The sequence below is a fragment of the Pezoporus flaviventris genome, unplaced genomic scaffold (genome assembly GCF_033815535.1).
Source record: "Pezoporus flaviventris isolate CSIRO_AGI_PZ_B2104156 unplaced genomic scaffold, CSIRO_AGI_Pfla_v1 ptg000213l, whole genome shotgun sequence".
NCBI classification, from domain to species: Eukaryota; Metazoa; Chordata; class Aves; order Psittaciformes; family Psittacidae; genus Pezoporus; species Pezoporus flaviventris.
The window spans coordinates 12,743,350-12,759,984 of NW_026892761.1; the positions used below are offsets into that span (position 1 = coordinate 12,743,350).

General features: G+C 54.9%; 2 protein-coding genes and 1 long non-coding RNA gene across 3 annotated transcripts; all 3 read left to right on the forward strand.

Annotated features, from left to right (window-relative positions):
• Window positions 1–289: 289 nt before the first annotated feature.
• PXMP4 (peroxisomal membrane protein 4) lies at window positions 290–4,744 on the forward strand. The gene is made up of 4 exons (XM_061442025.1): window positions 290–436; window positions 1,457–1,519; window positions 2,173–2,371; window positions 3,329–4,744. The coding sequence occupies exons 1-4, from the start codon at window positions 321–323 to the stop codon at window positions 3,587–3,589; spliced, it is 639 nt and encodes a 212-aa protein (XP_061298009.1). The 5' UTR covers window positions 290–320; the 3' UTR covers window positions 3,590–4,744.
• Window positions 4,745–11,317: 6,573 nt separating this feature from the next.
• E2F1 (E2F transcription factor 1) lies at window positions 11,318–14,998 on the forward strand. Its single transcript, XM_061441653.1, has 7 exons — window positions 11,318–11,861; window positions 12,325–12,415; window positions 12,723–12,942; window positions 13,335–13,487; window positions 13,589–13,703; window positions 13,792–13,996; window positions 14,232–14,998. The coding sequence occupies exons 1-7, from the start codon at window positions 11,658–11,660 to the stop codon at window positions 14,456–14,458; spliced, it is 1,215 nt and encodes a 404-aa protein (XP_061297637.1). The 5' UTR covers window positions 11,318–11,657; the 3' UTR covers window positions 14,459–14,998.
• Window positions 14,999–15,003: 5 nt separating this feature from the next.
• LOC133262458 (uncharacterized) lies at window positions 15,004–15,409 on the forward strand. Its single transcript, XR_009741318.1, has 2 exons — window positions 15,004–15,245; window positions 15,281–15,409. It is a non-coding gene; the product is annotated as an uncharacterized LOC133262458 (long non-coding RNA).
• The last annotated feature ends 1,226 nt before the right edge of the window (window positions 15,410–16,635 follow it).

A 16,635-nucleotide genomic window follows, 5' to 3' on the forward strand; every position in this document is an offset into this window, starting at 1 on the left:
TCCTGCTCTCGGCGCGGAGCCTGCGAGCCCCCGCGGAGCTGCCACCGCCGCGCTCCCGTGCCGCGGGAAGGACACAACCCCATGGCCCGCACCCGCCCGCGCCGCTTCCCTCAGCGGGGCGGGTGGGCGGGACGCTTGGCGCATTCCCCATTGGCTGCTTGACAAACACTCTCCACCAATGAGCGGTTAATGTTACACCGGTTATTGGCTAACGGAGCTGAAGGACAGCCCAAGCAGCCTATGGGCGCAGCGGGCAGGGCCTCGCTCCCGGAAGCCTGCCCGCCGTGACAGCGGCGGCCGGTGGTGGCGGGAGGGCCGTCATGGCCGGCGGCGGGGATCCGCTCCGCGCCCTGCTCCGCGCCGCCAACGCGCTCCTGCAGCAGCGCCGGTATCGCGCCGCGCTCGCCGTCATCAAGGGCTTCCGCAACGGCGCCGTGTGAGTGCGGCGGGGCGGGGGCGGGGAAGGTGCCAGGACCGGTGGGGGATGTCTCGGTTCTCTCAGGGCCTCGAGGGCCGCTTTGCGCTCTCCTCATCTGTCAGGAGGCCGGTGCTCCTGTAGAGGAGTTTCGGGAGAAGCGTTTCCGTCTCCCTTCCACATAAGTGGGGTTTCAAATGGTTTTAGGGTCCCCTAAGGACCCGGTATACCCGAATGTGTTCTGTGTATGCCCGTGGCTACACAGGGCCTGGGGTTGGGAGTGCTGCTGCGTCTGGGCTGCCTCAGAAGTGACATGTAACAGCTTAGGTAGCGTCTTTTGGCTGTCAGTGGAATAGAAATACAATCATAGCATTGCGGTCTGGTCAGTGAGAAACTGAACATGAACTTGTGCTAGGCTGCACCCCCAGAGCGTGAGCAGCAGCTCAGGGAGGGGATCCTGCCCCTCTGCTCTGCTCTGGGGAGACCCCCCGTGCAGCCCTGATCCAGCTCTGGGGCAACAGCACAAGAGGGACCTGGAGCTGTTGGAGCAAGGCCAGAGGAGGCCACGGAGATGCTGCAAGGGCTGGAGCAGCTCTGCTCTGGAGCCAGGCTGAGAGAGCTGGGCTGGGGCAGTCTGGAGAAGAGAAGGCTCCTGAAGGGGAGACCTTAGAGCAGCTCCAGTGCCTAAAGGGGCTGCAGGAAAGCTGGAGAGGGGCTTTGGACAAGGGCCTGTAGGGACAGGCCAAGGGGAATGGCTTTAACCTGCCAGAGGGGAGACTGAGATGAGCTCTTAGGCAGAAGCTCTTCCCTGTGAGGGTGCTGAGGCGCTGGCACAGGGTGCCCAGAGAAGCTGTGGCTGCCCCATCCCTGGCAGTGTTCAAGGGCAGGTTGGACACAGGGGCTTGGAGCAAGCTGCTCTAGTGGAAGGGGTCCCTGCCCGTGGCAGGGGTTGGAACTGGATGAGCTTTAAGAGCCTCTCAACTCAAACCAGTCTGGGGTTCTATAATGCAAAAATGCTGATATATGTATTTGCTTTTGCAGTTATGGAGCAAAAGTTCGTGCCCCACATGCCCTGGTGATGACTTTCCTGTTCAAGAGTGGAAGGTATGACCCTAGTTCTGTGCTTTTGTATTACTGCTTAGAATGCTTTCATCCAAACTTTCAATTTTTCATGCTTCATAAGGGCTTAAACAGCAGAAAGATGCATGAGCCATGTTCTTAGTCTGTTGTTCTGACAGCTAAGCAGGGCAGCTCGTATACACACCAAATACATGCAGTGAGCCACTAATAGTATGGTTGATGAGAACCAGTGGACAGAAGAGAAATTAGCAGATGCAAACAGCAACAATCTGCTGTCAGCTCTAATAAGGGAAGCCAAACCACAGCAGTGCATGTTTTGGTTTTCCCCACTTATGCCAGAAGTTTACACCTAGGCAGTAATCAAAGAAAAGGCTGCTTAACTAGTCATGGAATTGGACAGAAGCACCGTCACAGTCTAAGCAGAGCTGTATTCTGATTAATTCCTATGTATTTTATGAATTTGCTGTATTTCTAGTCATAGAATTAGCAGCACAGTCATGGTCTAAGTCGGCTCTACTCTGATGAATGAGCCAGAGGTGAAGGGGTTTCTGCTCCCTCACCAGATGTTCTATGGGGTGCCCGCGCTGTCAGTCCCTGTCAGAGGGGCAGTGTCCAGGCTGGGGGGCTGCAGTGGTCCTGCCTTTGTGCCCTCCTAATTGTCTGTTTCTTTCCTTCAGTTTAAGAGAAAAATTGAAGGCGATTGCTCAGGCTACGTACACTCATTCCCGGAACTTGGCATATTTTGTGTTCACCTACAAGGGGCTGATGGCGTTGCAGTCCCGACTGCAGGGGAAGAAAATCCCATTTCATTCCTTCTTTGCAGCCTGCATTGGGGGTTGGCTCGTGTTTGGTGACAACAACCCCATCAACAGCCAGGTAAATGTGTTGGTTCAAAGTTTCCTTGCCCAAAAGCCCCAAGAGATGGATGGTCATGTGCCAGGAAGTGACTGCTGTAGCCTGCCATGCGTCAGGGGCTCTTACAGTGTAGAGTTACTCTTTTACCACATTCCTCTTCACACAGGTTCTTGTTTTGGCTGCTTTACACTCCAGTTGTAGAGGTGGTTGTGTGTCTCTGTGGAAGGTGTATGCAATGTGAGCACTAAAAGCCCAGCTTTACCTCTAGAGCTGCACTTGTAAGCCTAGGAAGGCAGACAGGCACACAATCCAGAGCTGTTGGTTTCCCCCCCCTCCCCGTCATCTGGGCTGTGGTAACCAACTGTGTGTGCTCCTGCTCTGCCTACTCACAGGCTAAGCCCTTTACTGTGAATGCTGCAGGTCCAGAGCACAGTCAGTTCCTGAGCTACACTAGCATAGTTAAACAAAAGCTGCTCAGGGGATGTTTGATTGAAAGCTGGTTGTTGGCACAGTCACAGGTTTATCAGTCAGTAAAACACACAGATGTAGCTTAATCAAGTGTTTTACTTATGCAGTGCCCTGCAGGAGGATCAGTCAGGCCGGGGTTTAGGATCTGTCCACACTTCTGAGTTTGTCCCTGCCTGAGAGGTGACCATAGCTGCTCTGTGATTGTTACATCAGCAGCAGCATCTGAGGTAACAACTGATCAAGGACAGAAGTTGTGCAACTGCAAAGATGTATGAAGTGTAACTTATCTATTACTAAATTAGAGCCCAGGCAGAGAAGTAGGATTTGGAGGACAGAGACATCTCCTACTAGAAAGATTGCTTGATACATGAACCTACAACATGTTTGCCTTTAAGCTGGGTAAACTGTTTCCACCCCTCTTAACAGCCTTATCGCTTCAACATCACTCAGCCTGGCCAGTGTCCTGCTCAGGGTGCTTACCTCATGATGTTTGGGTTTTCTCTCATGCAGATCATCATGTACCTTCTGTCCCGGATCCTGTTTGGCCTGTCTCGGCTGGCAGTGGAAAAGGGCTATATCCCACAGCCAAAGCAGGATCCATTTCCACTTGTTGCTGCTCTAATCTGGGGCACAGTTCTGTGGCTCTTCGAGTATCACCGGCACACCCTGCAGCCCTCCCTGCAGTCCTCCATGACCTACCTGTATGACGATAGCAACACATGGCACGACATCTCTGACTTCCTCATTTATAACAAAAGGACAGACAAGTAGGTGGGTCATTGTAAAACATCTCTGAATGGGATGGCACCTTCTGGCAGCTAAGGGAAAAGGTTCTTCTGTTGCTCCTGACTGGTGATTTAGTTAAACTAACAGCTATTAAGCAGAGTTGCCTGTTGTATCCTGGCCAAAGTGTTCTGATCAGACTTTTCTTGGCTCTGTTTAGAGCGAGTAAATGCCCTCCAGAAACTTGGTGCAGTCTTTTTTAAGAGAGGCCTTATTTTCCCCACAAGAATAGCTTTGGGGCTTTTTTAAGAGACTAAATATACTTACAAAATAACAGCCTGACAGTATGTCTAACCATGAAAAACCATTCTGGGATCATCTGACTGCTCACTGTGCTCCCCATAGTGGGAGGGGGGCAGGGACCTGCTCACATCTCAAAGCAAAACTATCATTTCTTGATTTCTGTGGCTGACTGGCAGTCTTGTTTAAGCTAATCCAAGGACAATGTGTGCTTCTTAAGAGGGTTTTTCTGCAGTTTGCCCTCAGGGAGACATTAAGATTTTGGAGGAATAAAACTGTTAACGTTGTCTGGTACGAGCCTGGGAAGTGGGGCTTGGAAAGATTACTTTTGTTTGGTTTGTTTCATGCACTTGGGCTGAATCTGTCCCTCTGCAAATGCACTAATTAATACCCTGTCATTATTTGAAACTTATTGGTAAAGTTTTTAAGAGCTGCTTGAACTAAATACCAAGAACAGTTACACAACTCGGGCTGCTCTGGAAACAGGCTGGAGCCCATTGCACACCTCAGATAGCACCCTGGTGCTTCACATGTATGAGTGAGCAACACTTGCAACAGCACTTTTCTTTAGGTGGAAGATAAGCACATGGGTTTCTTGTAGGGCCAGAATCTGCCCTCCCCAGCAGTGGCACATGTTAGTGGTAATCAAACTTGAACGTACCTGTAGTTTGTTGAGTCCACGAGTGAATAGATGAGTGAATCTTCCTTGTCAAAATACCCTGCTGAGCCCCAGGAGTAGCACAGCACACACAGGGCTGGAACAGGAGATCAGCCAGATAGCTGGGAAAGGACAAAAGCTATTACAATGAATACACTAAAACTGTTAGTGCAGAGCATTGCTCTGCCATATAACACTAAACTATTCACTCAATAATGTACATTAAAATAACTCCTAATGCACTGAGGGTTTGTGGTGGTATTTCTAAGAGAGCACTAAGTTCCCTGTGCCAACCATTCCCTTGGCTCAGCCAGGACTGTTTTGTTTGCTGTCTCCCTACCCATCCGCTTTTCCATCCTGACCTGGCCACGGCATTTCATCATCCCACTGATGCTGTTCATCATCTTTTGCAGTCTCTGTACCCTCCAGGCTGTAGCAATTGGTTGTGTTCAGTGGTGTGACTGAAATGATACCTTTTAAGTTCAGGTAGCTTCTGAGTGGAAACTTTTCCATTTCCTCTTAAGTCATTTTTCCTTGTCCTAAGCCCTTTTATTACTGTTACATCTATTCTGAATGCTGCTTTGCTCTCTGTTTTTTCCACTCTCTGTGTCAGCAAGAGAGAAGTTGAAATATTCCCCTTCCTGTTGCCTGGTGCTATGATGTTTGAGATTGAATTGCATCCTGAATGGCTCAGCTGGAGTAGGAGTAGAGTCTTCTTGAGCTGAACCTAACCCTGAGTCCCAGCTACATCCACTGTGAGATCTCACAGTGTAGAGACGGAAGCTACTTTGTGCTCATGATGTGCTTGGTGCCCAAAAGACAAGATAGTGTTTGCCCTAACAACTGTCTGGGGCATCTTCAACTTTTAACTTCACTTGCTTTTATGCCCCGTGCTGAGCACTTGAACACTTACCTGCATTTAAGCTAGACCCCAGGAAAGCAATAGAAAGCTTATAATAATAGAAAGCTTACATTAGGAACTGGGTTTGTTGCATTGTAGTTGGATAGTTTGCTTGGTGTAGATAAGCTTAAAGATTCAAGTCCAGAAAAAGTACTGAAACTGAAGGTCTGATTTCTTTATAAACATGGAATCATGGAATGGTTTGGGTTGGAAGGGACCTTAAAGTTCACCCAGTTCCAACCCCTGCCACGGGCAGGGACACCTTCCACTAGAGCAGCTTGCTCCAAGCCCCTGTGTCCAACCTGGCTTTGAACTCTACCAGGGATGGGGCAGCCACAACTCCTCTGGGCACCCTGTGCCAGCACCTCGGCACCCTCACAGGGAAGAACTTCTGCCTTATATACAGCCTAACATCCTATCTTTCTTCGCACCACTCTGGGTGTCTGAAGCAGCACAGTGCAGCGCTCTCTTTTTATGTCAGAAGCCTCAATATTGTCCCAAATGAGAATGTCAGTGTTCTGATATTGCCAATTCCTATAAGCTGTGGTGGGATTTCAAAGAACTCTTCCATGATCTGACAGCTATGGCTTGAGAATTTCTCCCTACAACTATTTAGGCTCCCAAATCCTTCAGCGTGTGTAATTACTGTAGCAGGAGATGGTGCAGGCTGGTTGTGTGAGTGTGTGGCTGGAAGGAGGGTTTAACCTCTTTAATGTACAGCTGTCATTCCTGCCTCTGAAAAACACTTGTGAGTCCCTTAGAGGCAAAATCATTTTCCTCTGCTAAGTAGTTCTACCACTGCAGCCATGTGGCTGCTTGGGAAGCACTTTTCTGGCCACAGGAAGGGCAAGTGGCTTATCCTGTTCTTTTTACACTACGTAGTAGCTCTGTCCACTCTAGAAAGTACAAACAAGCCCATAGCAAGTTTCTGGTATCCACCTGGCAGCAGTGGCTGTCAGTTGTCCGTGTTCAAAACCCTCTTTTTCTCTTGGGGAATCTATCCCCCAACCTCACTCTCAAAGCAAATTGTGCCTGAGCCTCCAACCATCTGTACTTGTGCTCCAGGAAGCAGCTGCTGGCCCTGGAAGACAAACTGCGGCTCATCCCAGAGCAGGTCCGTGGAGCAGCAGAGCCATTAGCAGCGCCTTTGTGGACGGTTGGTTTTCCTGCTGTGCTGGGGCAGGACGTTAAGCTGCAAGTCACTTCATTCCCCAGGGAAGTAATTGGAACAGTTCTTTAATGGCATTAGTCTGCATTGCTGGTTCTGGGACCAGATAGCTGGGGATGAACCCCTTATGCTACCAAGGTGTTGGAACAATGCGGGCGTGTAGTAAGGAAGTGAACTAGAAGTAATTTGTCTGAGACAGACTTTTCGGATACAGAAGTTCCACTGCCTGCCCTCCCCCCAGTGCTTTGTGTGGGGCTTGGAGTCCCCTGGTTGTGTCCCTTTTTTAGCAGCATTAAAACCAAAAGAAGAAAGAGACAGTTGGAAGCCACCTGCAAATCAGCCAGATGCTGCAGAACCACAATGTGCCATTTTCTGCCCCCAGCCCTCTTCGGGCTGGAATGTTAAGATGCAATAGGTTTGTTTATCTACATCAACTTTATTCTCCCTTGTTATTTCTTGACACCTGACTGTGCAATGCTCAGAGCCTCTAAAGAGGAGCAAAGCATCTCAATACTTGTCTAAAGTGAAGATTATTGGATAAAATTCAAGTGTTCATTTTAAACTGATGCTTCTCCTTTGGATTTGCATCCTCTCTTTGAGGCAGTTTTAAAGGTTAATGAATCAAACTGATCAAAAGTTCTCAGAGTGAATAGCAGAGTGACTGCACTGAGCTATTAATCATTTATTTGCTGAAGGAACAAAACAGCTCAGGGTTATTTACTGTGGCTGCATGCTGCCCCAGCATTCCCACTGTGCTTCCCTGCTCTTTGGAGGACAGCTTGTGTGCCAGGGCTGGCTGTCAGGACCCTTTCCGGGACAACTGCATTATTTAACAAAGGGGAAAATGAAATGGGGGGGGAGGGGGGTAACATTTGGTTTAGCTCAGGTCTGCTGGACTCTCTTTGATCCTTTCAGTGAAGGGGAAGGAGATTTGTGAAGGAAAAACCTCTGCTTGTGCAATGAGTGCCACAGGGAAGCACACACGGAGGTATGAACCTGTGGTCGCAGGGTGTCTGTGCCTGGGTAATCACCAGCCCTGCTCAGAGCAGCCAGGGTGGAGAGGCTGCAGAAGACTTTCATATCCATTATGCAAGCCCTTCTTGCCCTGGTAGAGTAGTTCAAGCTGGGCTTTAAACCCAGCTGGGTTGGGGTAGGAGTGTGGGATGATCTCCAGCTGCTGAAGCAGAGTGAACCAGGCACCCATGGGGAGCCCGAGTGACTGCAGAGGGTCCCGGTGGCACGCTGAGCTCTGCAGCCAGCCAGGTGCTGTCACATTTGGTTGGTGGTGCTGGGGTGACCAGAACTCCCTACAGATCTCACACAGGAGAAGCTGCTGTGACTCCAACCCATTTTCACTGTGTCAACACAAACGCGACCTTGGCTCCCGCCCGAGCCGAGTGCTGTTTCCTATTTGTCAGCCTGTGTTTGTCTTCCTGGATCATGGCAACCTGGGCAGAATGTGTCCCATTTTCTGATGCTGATTTTGAAATGAGCAGATAAGGGAGGAGAGGAAATGAGGTGTAATGCTCCCCAGCCTAATGCCTGCTGGCCACTGTTAGTGCTTTAGGGGTGCTAATCTTGACTGTCTGATCTGTGTGTTCAGACCTGATTGTTGGAGGAGGGAACTTCTTCTCTTTTGTCTATCTCATTTCCTCATGAGACTGGTGATGAGTAGAAAACAAGTGAAATGGTATGTAACACAAGCACTGTTCCCTCTGCTTTTGGTGTATGTTTTATGTCCATGATTGCCATGTAATCCAGGCCTTGATTTTCTGACAGGATAGAATAAAACAATAAACTCGGGTAACTTGTAATGATCAGGATGCTTGTAGCCATGGTTCAGGTTTTGGGTTTAAAACATGCAGAAGAGGAGGCATAATAATAAACCCCTCATTTTTTGTCTTTTTTTTTGCTGTCATTATCATTAAGCTAAGATACGTGAAGTAATGCTTAGTTATTACATGCTACTACTCCTATATGTAGAGAAGACACACACAGAGTGCATTGTTGGCATCAGTTGTGCTCTCTTGTCAGTGTGTAGGCAACAGCCAGTGCTACTCTGCCCGCAGCATCAGCTCTACCTGCTGCACCAGTGGTAGCTGGAGAAGGATCTGAGCTGCAGGGACACACTGGGGGACTGTCATCCTTGGGGCTTGGGGGCAGACCACAGACTGGTTTGGGTTGGAAGGGACCTTAAAGATCATCCAGGTCCAACCCCCTGCCACAGGGGAAGAGCTGGGGGGATGTTGTGCTTCCCTTCACACGGCACAGTCCATGTGGGAGCTGCTGAAAGCAGGACCACACTATAGGTGACAAGGACAGTAAAGGTGCTCCTGGCACATCTGCATGCTGAGGTTAACTGAGCACAGGGATGTGTGTGCATCCTCGAGCTCACCTCCTGCCTGCTCCCACTGCCAGGAGATGATTTAACAATGTAGATGCCAGCTCTGGCTCTATCTGCAGCCCTGGTCTGAGCTTTTCCTTCAGCACAGGGCCCAGCTGATAACCCTTGGCAAGAGCCAGTCCCGACTGCAAGGCAGCTAAAACCCACCCAAACTCAGTGCCTGCTGCCGGGTGAATCTGTCTGGGGTACAAAGCTATGAACAGCTTCCTGACCCTCTCTGTGACCCAGTGGGGCCGTCGAGACAGGACTTTATCTCTGTGCAGCACCCACCAGACAGCTCATCTTGGGGGCACGTCCCTTCAGCAGGGCTGGTTAGGCCGGGAGGAGGCTACAGCTGTGCAGGAGCCGGGATTCGTCTGCCTTCCCTCATATGCATGCAAGGAAAGCCCCGGCCCTTCCCTCTCGCACCCGCATTTGCCTTTCATTTGTCCTGGCGCCTGCTCTCCTTCAGCGCCAGCACCAACAGCCCTGCTTGGAGGAGAGGAGAGGAGAGGGAGGCAGAGCTCCGCCTGCTCCCACTGAATACCCCCCGCATGAACTGGGCTGGGGGGGCCCGGCCTTTGTGAGCCCGAAGGAGCAGCTGGTGCAGCAGCTGTGTCCCAAAGCCCACAGCATCCCGGGAAGCGCCTGGCTGAGGCTCCCCCGGGGACAGGGAGAGCACCACGGCCATCCCGGGGCTGCCTTTCCCTCTTCCCAGATGGAGCAATATGAACTGTGTGCTCACACTGTTGCTTGTTCTTCACAGCAATGATGGAATTGGAGTGCAAGGGCTCGGGAGAGCGGCCCCGGGATAACAGCAGGACCAGGTGTTAATTAACTGTGTTCATTTGCTTTAAGCGTGGCAGTGTTTCTATTTGCTCTTTATGGATGAAGAAATGAGGCACAGGGAGGTGAAGTGATTGGTCATGGACATGCAGCGTGTTACGGGTGTTACTAGTGCCTAAAGGGGCTGACAGGAAACCTGGAGAGGGGCTTTGGACAAGGGCCTGTAGGGACAGGACAGGCTTTAACCTACCAGGGGGGGAGATTGAGATGAGCTCTTAGGCAGAAGCTCTTCCCTGTGAGGGTGCTGAGGCGCTGGCACAGGGTGCCCAGAGAAGCTGTGGCTGCCCCATCCCTGGCAGTGTTCAAGGCCAGGTTGGACACAGGGACTTGGAGCAAGCTGCTCTAGTGGAAGGGGTCCTTGCCTGTGGCAGGAATTGGAACTGGGTGAGCTTTAAGGTCCCTTCCCAAGGACTCTATGAAATCACAGCACTGCTCCATGCTGGCTGCCCTGCAGGGGAATTGCAGCCACTGCCAAAGTATCCAGCATAAAATCCTTTAAAGCCTGAAACCTGTTTGGCCAGTGCAGGGGCACAGCGTGTCAGGATCTGCTCCGCTGCACAGAAGTTAACTCATCGCTTCAGATGCCTCCTGCATCCCACGCACTGGTGGGAAAAACACCCATCTCCTGCATCCCAGGCACGTTGGGATCAGCAGCAGGGTGGGGGCCACCACAGGCTCACAGCCATGCCCAGTGGCAGTCAGGGCTCCCCCCGGGACATGTAAGGCAGCTCATGGGGGGCACGGGGTGGGTGCCTGGCTGTGAGCTACAACATCTCTGTGCCCTGGGAAAGGCCTCATCTTTAAATATGGGGGTTTTATGGATATATATTATTATTCCTTTATATTTTGCCTCCTCATGCAGCAGGAGGGTTATCAGCATCCCGCACGCTGCCGGTGGGAGCTGCCTGTGCTGTGTCTCATGGGTGGATGAACTATCATCTCCCTCAGCGTGGTGGCTGCCATCTCCTCTGCCCCAGCCTCACCCCTGGCCTCACCGTCCCGCCACCAGAGATAGCTGCTGACACGGTCAAGTGCGGATTTTGCCTCTAGCCCTACAGGGGTTATCATCTAGTGCTGAGGAAACTGAGATCCGCAGCTGTTGGGTGTATGGAAGCTGAAAATGCCATGAATCATCCCTACAACAGAGCAGACTGGAGTATTCCCAATCTTTCTGTGTGAGCCAGACCCCTTGAGCAATCCCAGGTTCCAAAACCTCATCCAGTCTCGGGGTGAATTTGGAAGAGGGGCGATGGGCCAGCACTGAACTCATCTCTTCACCCCAAAATACTTTAATACAGTATCACTTCCATCCCAGTGCAAGATTCCCAGCACCCTTCATGGAGCATCCTGCTCCAAGGCAGATTCCATGGGTGATGTGAACTTGGCTCCTGGGTGTGTGCCAGTGCTTTCCTCCTCCAATGTGGAACACCGGGGAGGACCTGGATGTTGGGATAGGGATGCTTTGGAGCTGGAATTCCCTGCGGGGGACAGTGGGGCGGTGAAAGGGGGGGAACGGCGCCCCACTGTCCCCGCTCCGCACCCCCTCGACGCCGCTGATTGGCCGCCTGTCCACCCTCAACCAATAAGCGTGCGGCACCGCCCGTCACTGACCAATGAGACGGCTCCTCCGCTCCCCCTACCGCGGTTCCCCGTGTTGGTGGCAGCCAATGAGGCTGGTGGCGGGGAGGCTCGCGCCGCTTTCGCGGCAAAAAGGATTTGGCGCGCAAAGAAGGCGCGCCGGAGCCGGTCGTAGCGAACAATACGGGCGGTGGGAGCGGTTCTCGCTGCCCGGTCATGGGCCGTGACCCTACAAGCGCCTTCCCCGCCCCGCCGCCCGTCGCCCCGGTGGCCATGTGAGCCATGGCGGCGGCGGGCGGCGGCGCGGCGGGGTTGGCGGCGCTGCTGGGCAGCTCCTCCCCGCACCTCCTCATCGTCTCCGCCGCCGCTGACGATCCCGCGGGCGGCGGAGGACACCCCGATACCGACCAGGTCTTGCTCTTCGCTACACCGCAGCCCGCCGAGCCCGGAGCCGTGCCGCGCCGGCCGGTGCTGGGCCGCCCGCCGGTAACCACCGGGACGGGGATCGGGATGGGAAGGGGGCTGCGGAGACCGGGACTCTGCGGGCTACGGCGGGGCTGTGCCCCGAGATACTGGGTCGCGTCGGGTCGGGCTGCATACTGGGCCGGGCTGTGCCGTGGCACGCCGGGCAGTGCTGCTCCCTGCTCCGCACCTTGCTGTGCCGTGCCCTCTACCGTGCCACAGCGTGCCGTGCCGTGCCCCGTGCCGTGCCACGCAGCGCACCTGCCGAGCGCGGCCGCTCCGGAAGTCGCCCCGCTAGTCCGGGCTCTGTCCCTGCCTGCTTTGGGGCGCTCCCCGCAGCGTGGCGGGGCCGCGGCCCCACTGTGTATGTGTCAGCGGTGGAGCCGCTCCTCTGACCCCGCTTCTACCGGCAGCGGGGCTCTGCACCCCCGGGGAGGGCTTCCTGGGGGGTGGTGGCTGCGCCCCCAATGAGCCCCATCGCTTGCAGGTGAAGAGGAAGCTGAACTTGGAGACGGATCATCAGTACATAGCGGAGAGCCTGCCAGTGGGCCGGGGCAAGCCCAGGAACCCCATCAGAGGTACCGGCTCTGCTCCCTCTGACCTCCCCAGCCAACCCAGGTTGTCCCTCCATCATCTTCCCCCTCCCCGAGCCCTGGTACCTTGGTGTCACAGCGGAGCTTGTGATCACAGCTGAGCACGAGTGTCAAAGCCTGTGCTGGGTCCTGCAGCATCCTTCCCATGGAGGATGTGGGGAGCTTAGCCCATTGCTCAGAGAAAGCAGATGGTTTCAGGGTGTTGGTCCTGGTCCATGGGGAACCTGTGAGCATGGGGGATGTTTTGGGTTTCCCTTCTGGCTAAACCACGCTTGTCCCCGGTGGCTGGCAGGGGCAAAGTCTCCTGGGGAGAAGTCCCGCTATGAAACCTCGCTGAACCTCACCACCAAGCGCTTCCTGGAGCTGCTGAGCCAGTCCCCTGACGGCGTTGTGGACCTCAACTGGGCTGCCGAGGTCCTGAAGGTGCAGAAGAGGCGTATCTACGACATCACCAACGTCCTGGAGGGCATCCAGCTCATCACCAAGAAATCCAAGAACAACATCCAGTGGCTGTACGTCCCTGGGCTGGGCTTGTGGGGCTGTGCCTGGTTGTCCCTTGGGATGGGGGAGCTCCCTGGGCCAGGCTTGGGGTGGAGAGAGCCTTCCTTGGTGTTCAAGTGGTGGCTGAGGAGCCACTTCATGTGGTCTGGGTGAGGGCTGTGCTCCACTGCAGATGGCTTCTGAGCACCATCAGTACTCCTGTGCTGGCTGTCAATCGCCCTCCAGCTCCCTGTGCCAGTCTGGGGAGTGGAGGCTGTGTCCAGGCTCAGGGGAGGGACCCCAGGGCTGTGCCCTATAAAGAAGCCCCTGCGAGGCTGATTCCCTGTGTGTGGGATGGGGTCAGTCGCGGTGCGGGGCAGAGGGAGCTGTAGGTTTGGGTGCTGATGCCCGTGGTGCTCTGCAGGGGCAGCCAGGCTGCGGTGGGCGCCCCGGTCCGGCACCGGCGGCTGGAGCAGGAGCTGCGGGAGCTGCAGGTGGCGGAGCGGCAGCTGGACGAGCTCATCCAGACGTGCTCAGTGCAGCTGCGCCTGCTCACTGAGGACCCCGCCAACCAGCAATATCCTTTGTGCGGGATGGGATGGGGCTGGCGGGGAGGGGACCCGGCTGGGTCACAGCATGGTTCATAGCACCCCGTGTCTGCTCCTTGACCTGCCACACCGCAGCCTATGTGACCTGCCAGGACCTCCGCAGCATTGTGGACCCCTCGGAGCAAATGGTGATGGTTATCAAAGCCCCCGCAGAGACCCAGCTGCAGGTCTCAGACCCAGCGGAGGTGAGCTGGGGCCACCCTGTGTCTGCACAGCCCAGGCTCCCCAGGCATCCTTGTGCCTCCTGGTCTCACTCCTCTCCCCTTTCCTCAGGCTTTCCAGGTATCCTTGCGAAGCACTCAGGGCCCCATCGATGTCTTCCTCTGCCCCGAGGACAGCTCAGGTGTCTGCAGCCCTGTCAAGAGCCCCTTCAAAGCCCCTGCAGAGGAGTCGGCTCCCAGCCACCCACAGCCCAGAGCCTCCCCTCTCCTGCATCCTGCCCAGGACATGAACTTGCCGCTGCTGTCTGGAGAGCAAGGTGGGTGCCTGGTTCAGGGACAGGAGGGAGCTGGGGACAGGGATGCTGCTGGCTCTGGTTGTGGCCTCTCCTGTGTTTGTAGTCATGAGTCCCTCTGCCATCAGCACAAGCTGGGGTGATGCTCAGCCACCTGAGCCCAGCAGGGTTGTGGGAAGGCAGATTCTGCATAGCCAAAAATGCCTCTTTTGTTTTTTTTTGTCTGTTGTGGGATTGACGGTTGCTTTCCATCCCTTAGAAACACTGCTGCCAGGGACCAGCAAGTGCCCCGCAGAGGAGCCGGGCCTCTCACCATTGGCCTCCATGGACGTGCTGCTGGACCAGAGCAGGGAGGTCTTCCCGGAATTCCTGGCGGATGAGTTCATCAACCAGGATCAGGACTATCACTTCGGGCTGCAGGAGGGAGAGGGCATCAGCGAGCTCTTTGACTGTGACTTTGAGGACTTCACGCCCTTGGACTTCTGAGGGAAGCTGCAGGGTGCAGGGGGGTCACCCTGAGCTTCCCCCCCTCCCCGCAGCTCCTCTCCCCATCCCTTTTTGCAACACTTTCTTCTTCGCCCTCCAGCCCCCCCAGCCTGGCGGGGTCCGGCAACATCCCTGGCTCCTGCCCTGCAAGGAGGATGCCAGAGCGGGGGTACCATCTCAGAGGACCCCCCACAAGGTTCTTGGTGATGGGGGTGCCCCCTCCTTTGCCCATTATCGAGCTTTAAGCAGTCTTGTGTATAGATTTGATTAATTTATTATTGTCCCCTAGGGACAGCATTTAATTTCCCAAGGGGGGGAGGGGGGGGCCTGCAGCAGGGTGGGGGTGCCGAGAGGTGTTGTTGTGTTGGGAAGTGGGTGGTGGAGATGTGGGGGTGCTGGGTTGGGGCTGTGTTCCCCCTGCACGGGGGGCCTCCCACACCCTGGCTGAGTGTGGGGTATTTATTTATTATTTATGGCATGTGGAAGCATCCCCAGGACATGGGGAACAGACAGGAGGGAGCAGGGGGACGCTGCTAGTGGGGGGGGGGACATGGAGGGTCCCACTTGGGCTTCACTTGCACGTCCTGGTTTTGCTTGCAGCCAGATTGGGGCAGAGGCTGAGGCCATTGTGGGGGCTATGGGAGCAGGGGCAGGGCTGGATGGGGCTGGTGGCCCCAGGACCATGTGTGGGTCCTGGAGGGGATGGTGCATGTCTGCGTGTGAGGACCCAACAGTGGCTTCAGGCTTTTCCTCCCCTCCCCAAACAGCTGTGCAGCCGCTGGGCTCTGTCTCCCCATCTGCTGCCCACTGGGGCTCGGAGAGGTGGAGGTAGGAGAGGAGGGTCCTGGGCCCCCCCCGGGGGCCGGGCTGGAGACGCACTTTCACTTTTACTGCCTTTTAACAAGCTTGTGTTGCTCTGAGCTTCCTGTTTAATAAAGGTTTCTACTGACTGGCCTTGGTGTGGGGCTGCACTCGGGGAGCACTGGGGTGGTGGGGCCCCAACCCGAGAAACCAGTGGGGTTGGGGCTATCTTGGGGGTTGGTTTCCATCCTGAACTGGAAACGTGTTCCTGGCTGGGCTCGCAGGTGGTTCTTTGGGCATCGCGGTGCTTTACCCACTCCTCTGCAATTCCACGTGCTGCCATCTGTGGGATGGGAGCTGGGGCTGATCCTGCCCCACTCTGCTCCTCCGCAGAGGCTGTGCCACGGGGGGACAGGGCCACGGCTCCACACGGGGATCACTTTCTACTGCCTGGTCCCTTCCCTGCCTTCCCCCTGGTTTGGGGACAGCATTTGAGCAGGGTGCCCATGACCACAGCTCCTCCCACAGCGCAGGAGGAGGACAGCAGCATGGGGCTGACCTGAAACCAGGACATGGATCTACTGCACCACTGCCCTCCGTGACTTCCCAGCTGCCCTGTTTGCCCCAGCACCCATTCCTACCTGAAGGACCAAATTCACTGCTCAAGGTTCAAGGTCTCCATGTCCCTGCTCACTGGGGTCAAGCTGGCTGCAAGCCCAGTGCCAGGCGGGGATGTGCCACTTCCTTCCCCTGTTTGTGCACTTGCTCCCTCCTCTTTAGCCCTGTTTCTCCTTAAAACAGCCTGAGAAATGTGTAACCACAGACCATGCTGTAAGCTCATCCTGCTCCCAGCCCTCTTCCCTGCACCCCTTGGGACTGGGAGCATGCTGTGCCATGCCATGCCATGCTGTCCCCAAACTCAGCAGCCAGGAGGGCAATGGCACATGCAGTCTGTCTGTCCCCTGTGTTTGAGTGGGGTGACCCAGTGTGGTGTCGTCATGGTGTCACCCCATCACAATTCAGCTGGAAGGCTCTCCTGCTGCTCTAGTCCATGGGGCTCCTGCCACACAGAGCCAGGGCAGGAGGATGGGGAGACCAAGGTGCATGGGCATCAGTCCCCTGTGTGGTGCACCCTTAGGTTGATGTTTGTTACCCGATGCGATTGAGATGCTGAAGCTTTGGTGCAGGGTACCCAGCCCAGCCATATACCAGCACATCCTCATCCCTGTGCTCAGCAACATCCAGGTCTCCTGCTCTCCCTGTTCCAATTTAATTTTGGTAGGGGGTGATGGTGATCTGCAATGCTGACCAAAGGGGTGACACCCGAAGAGGGGGAAGTGGCCACTGGCTTTCACAGCGGGCACAGGGAGAGGACT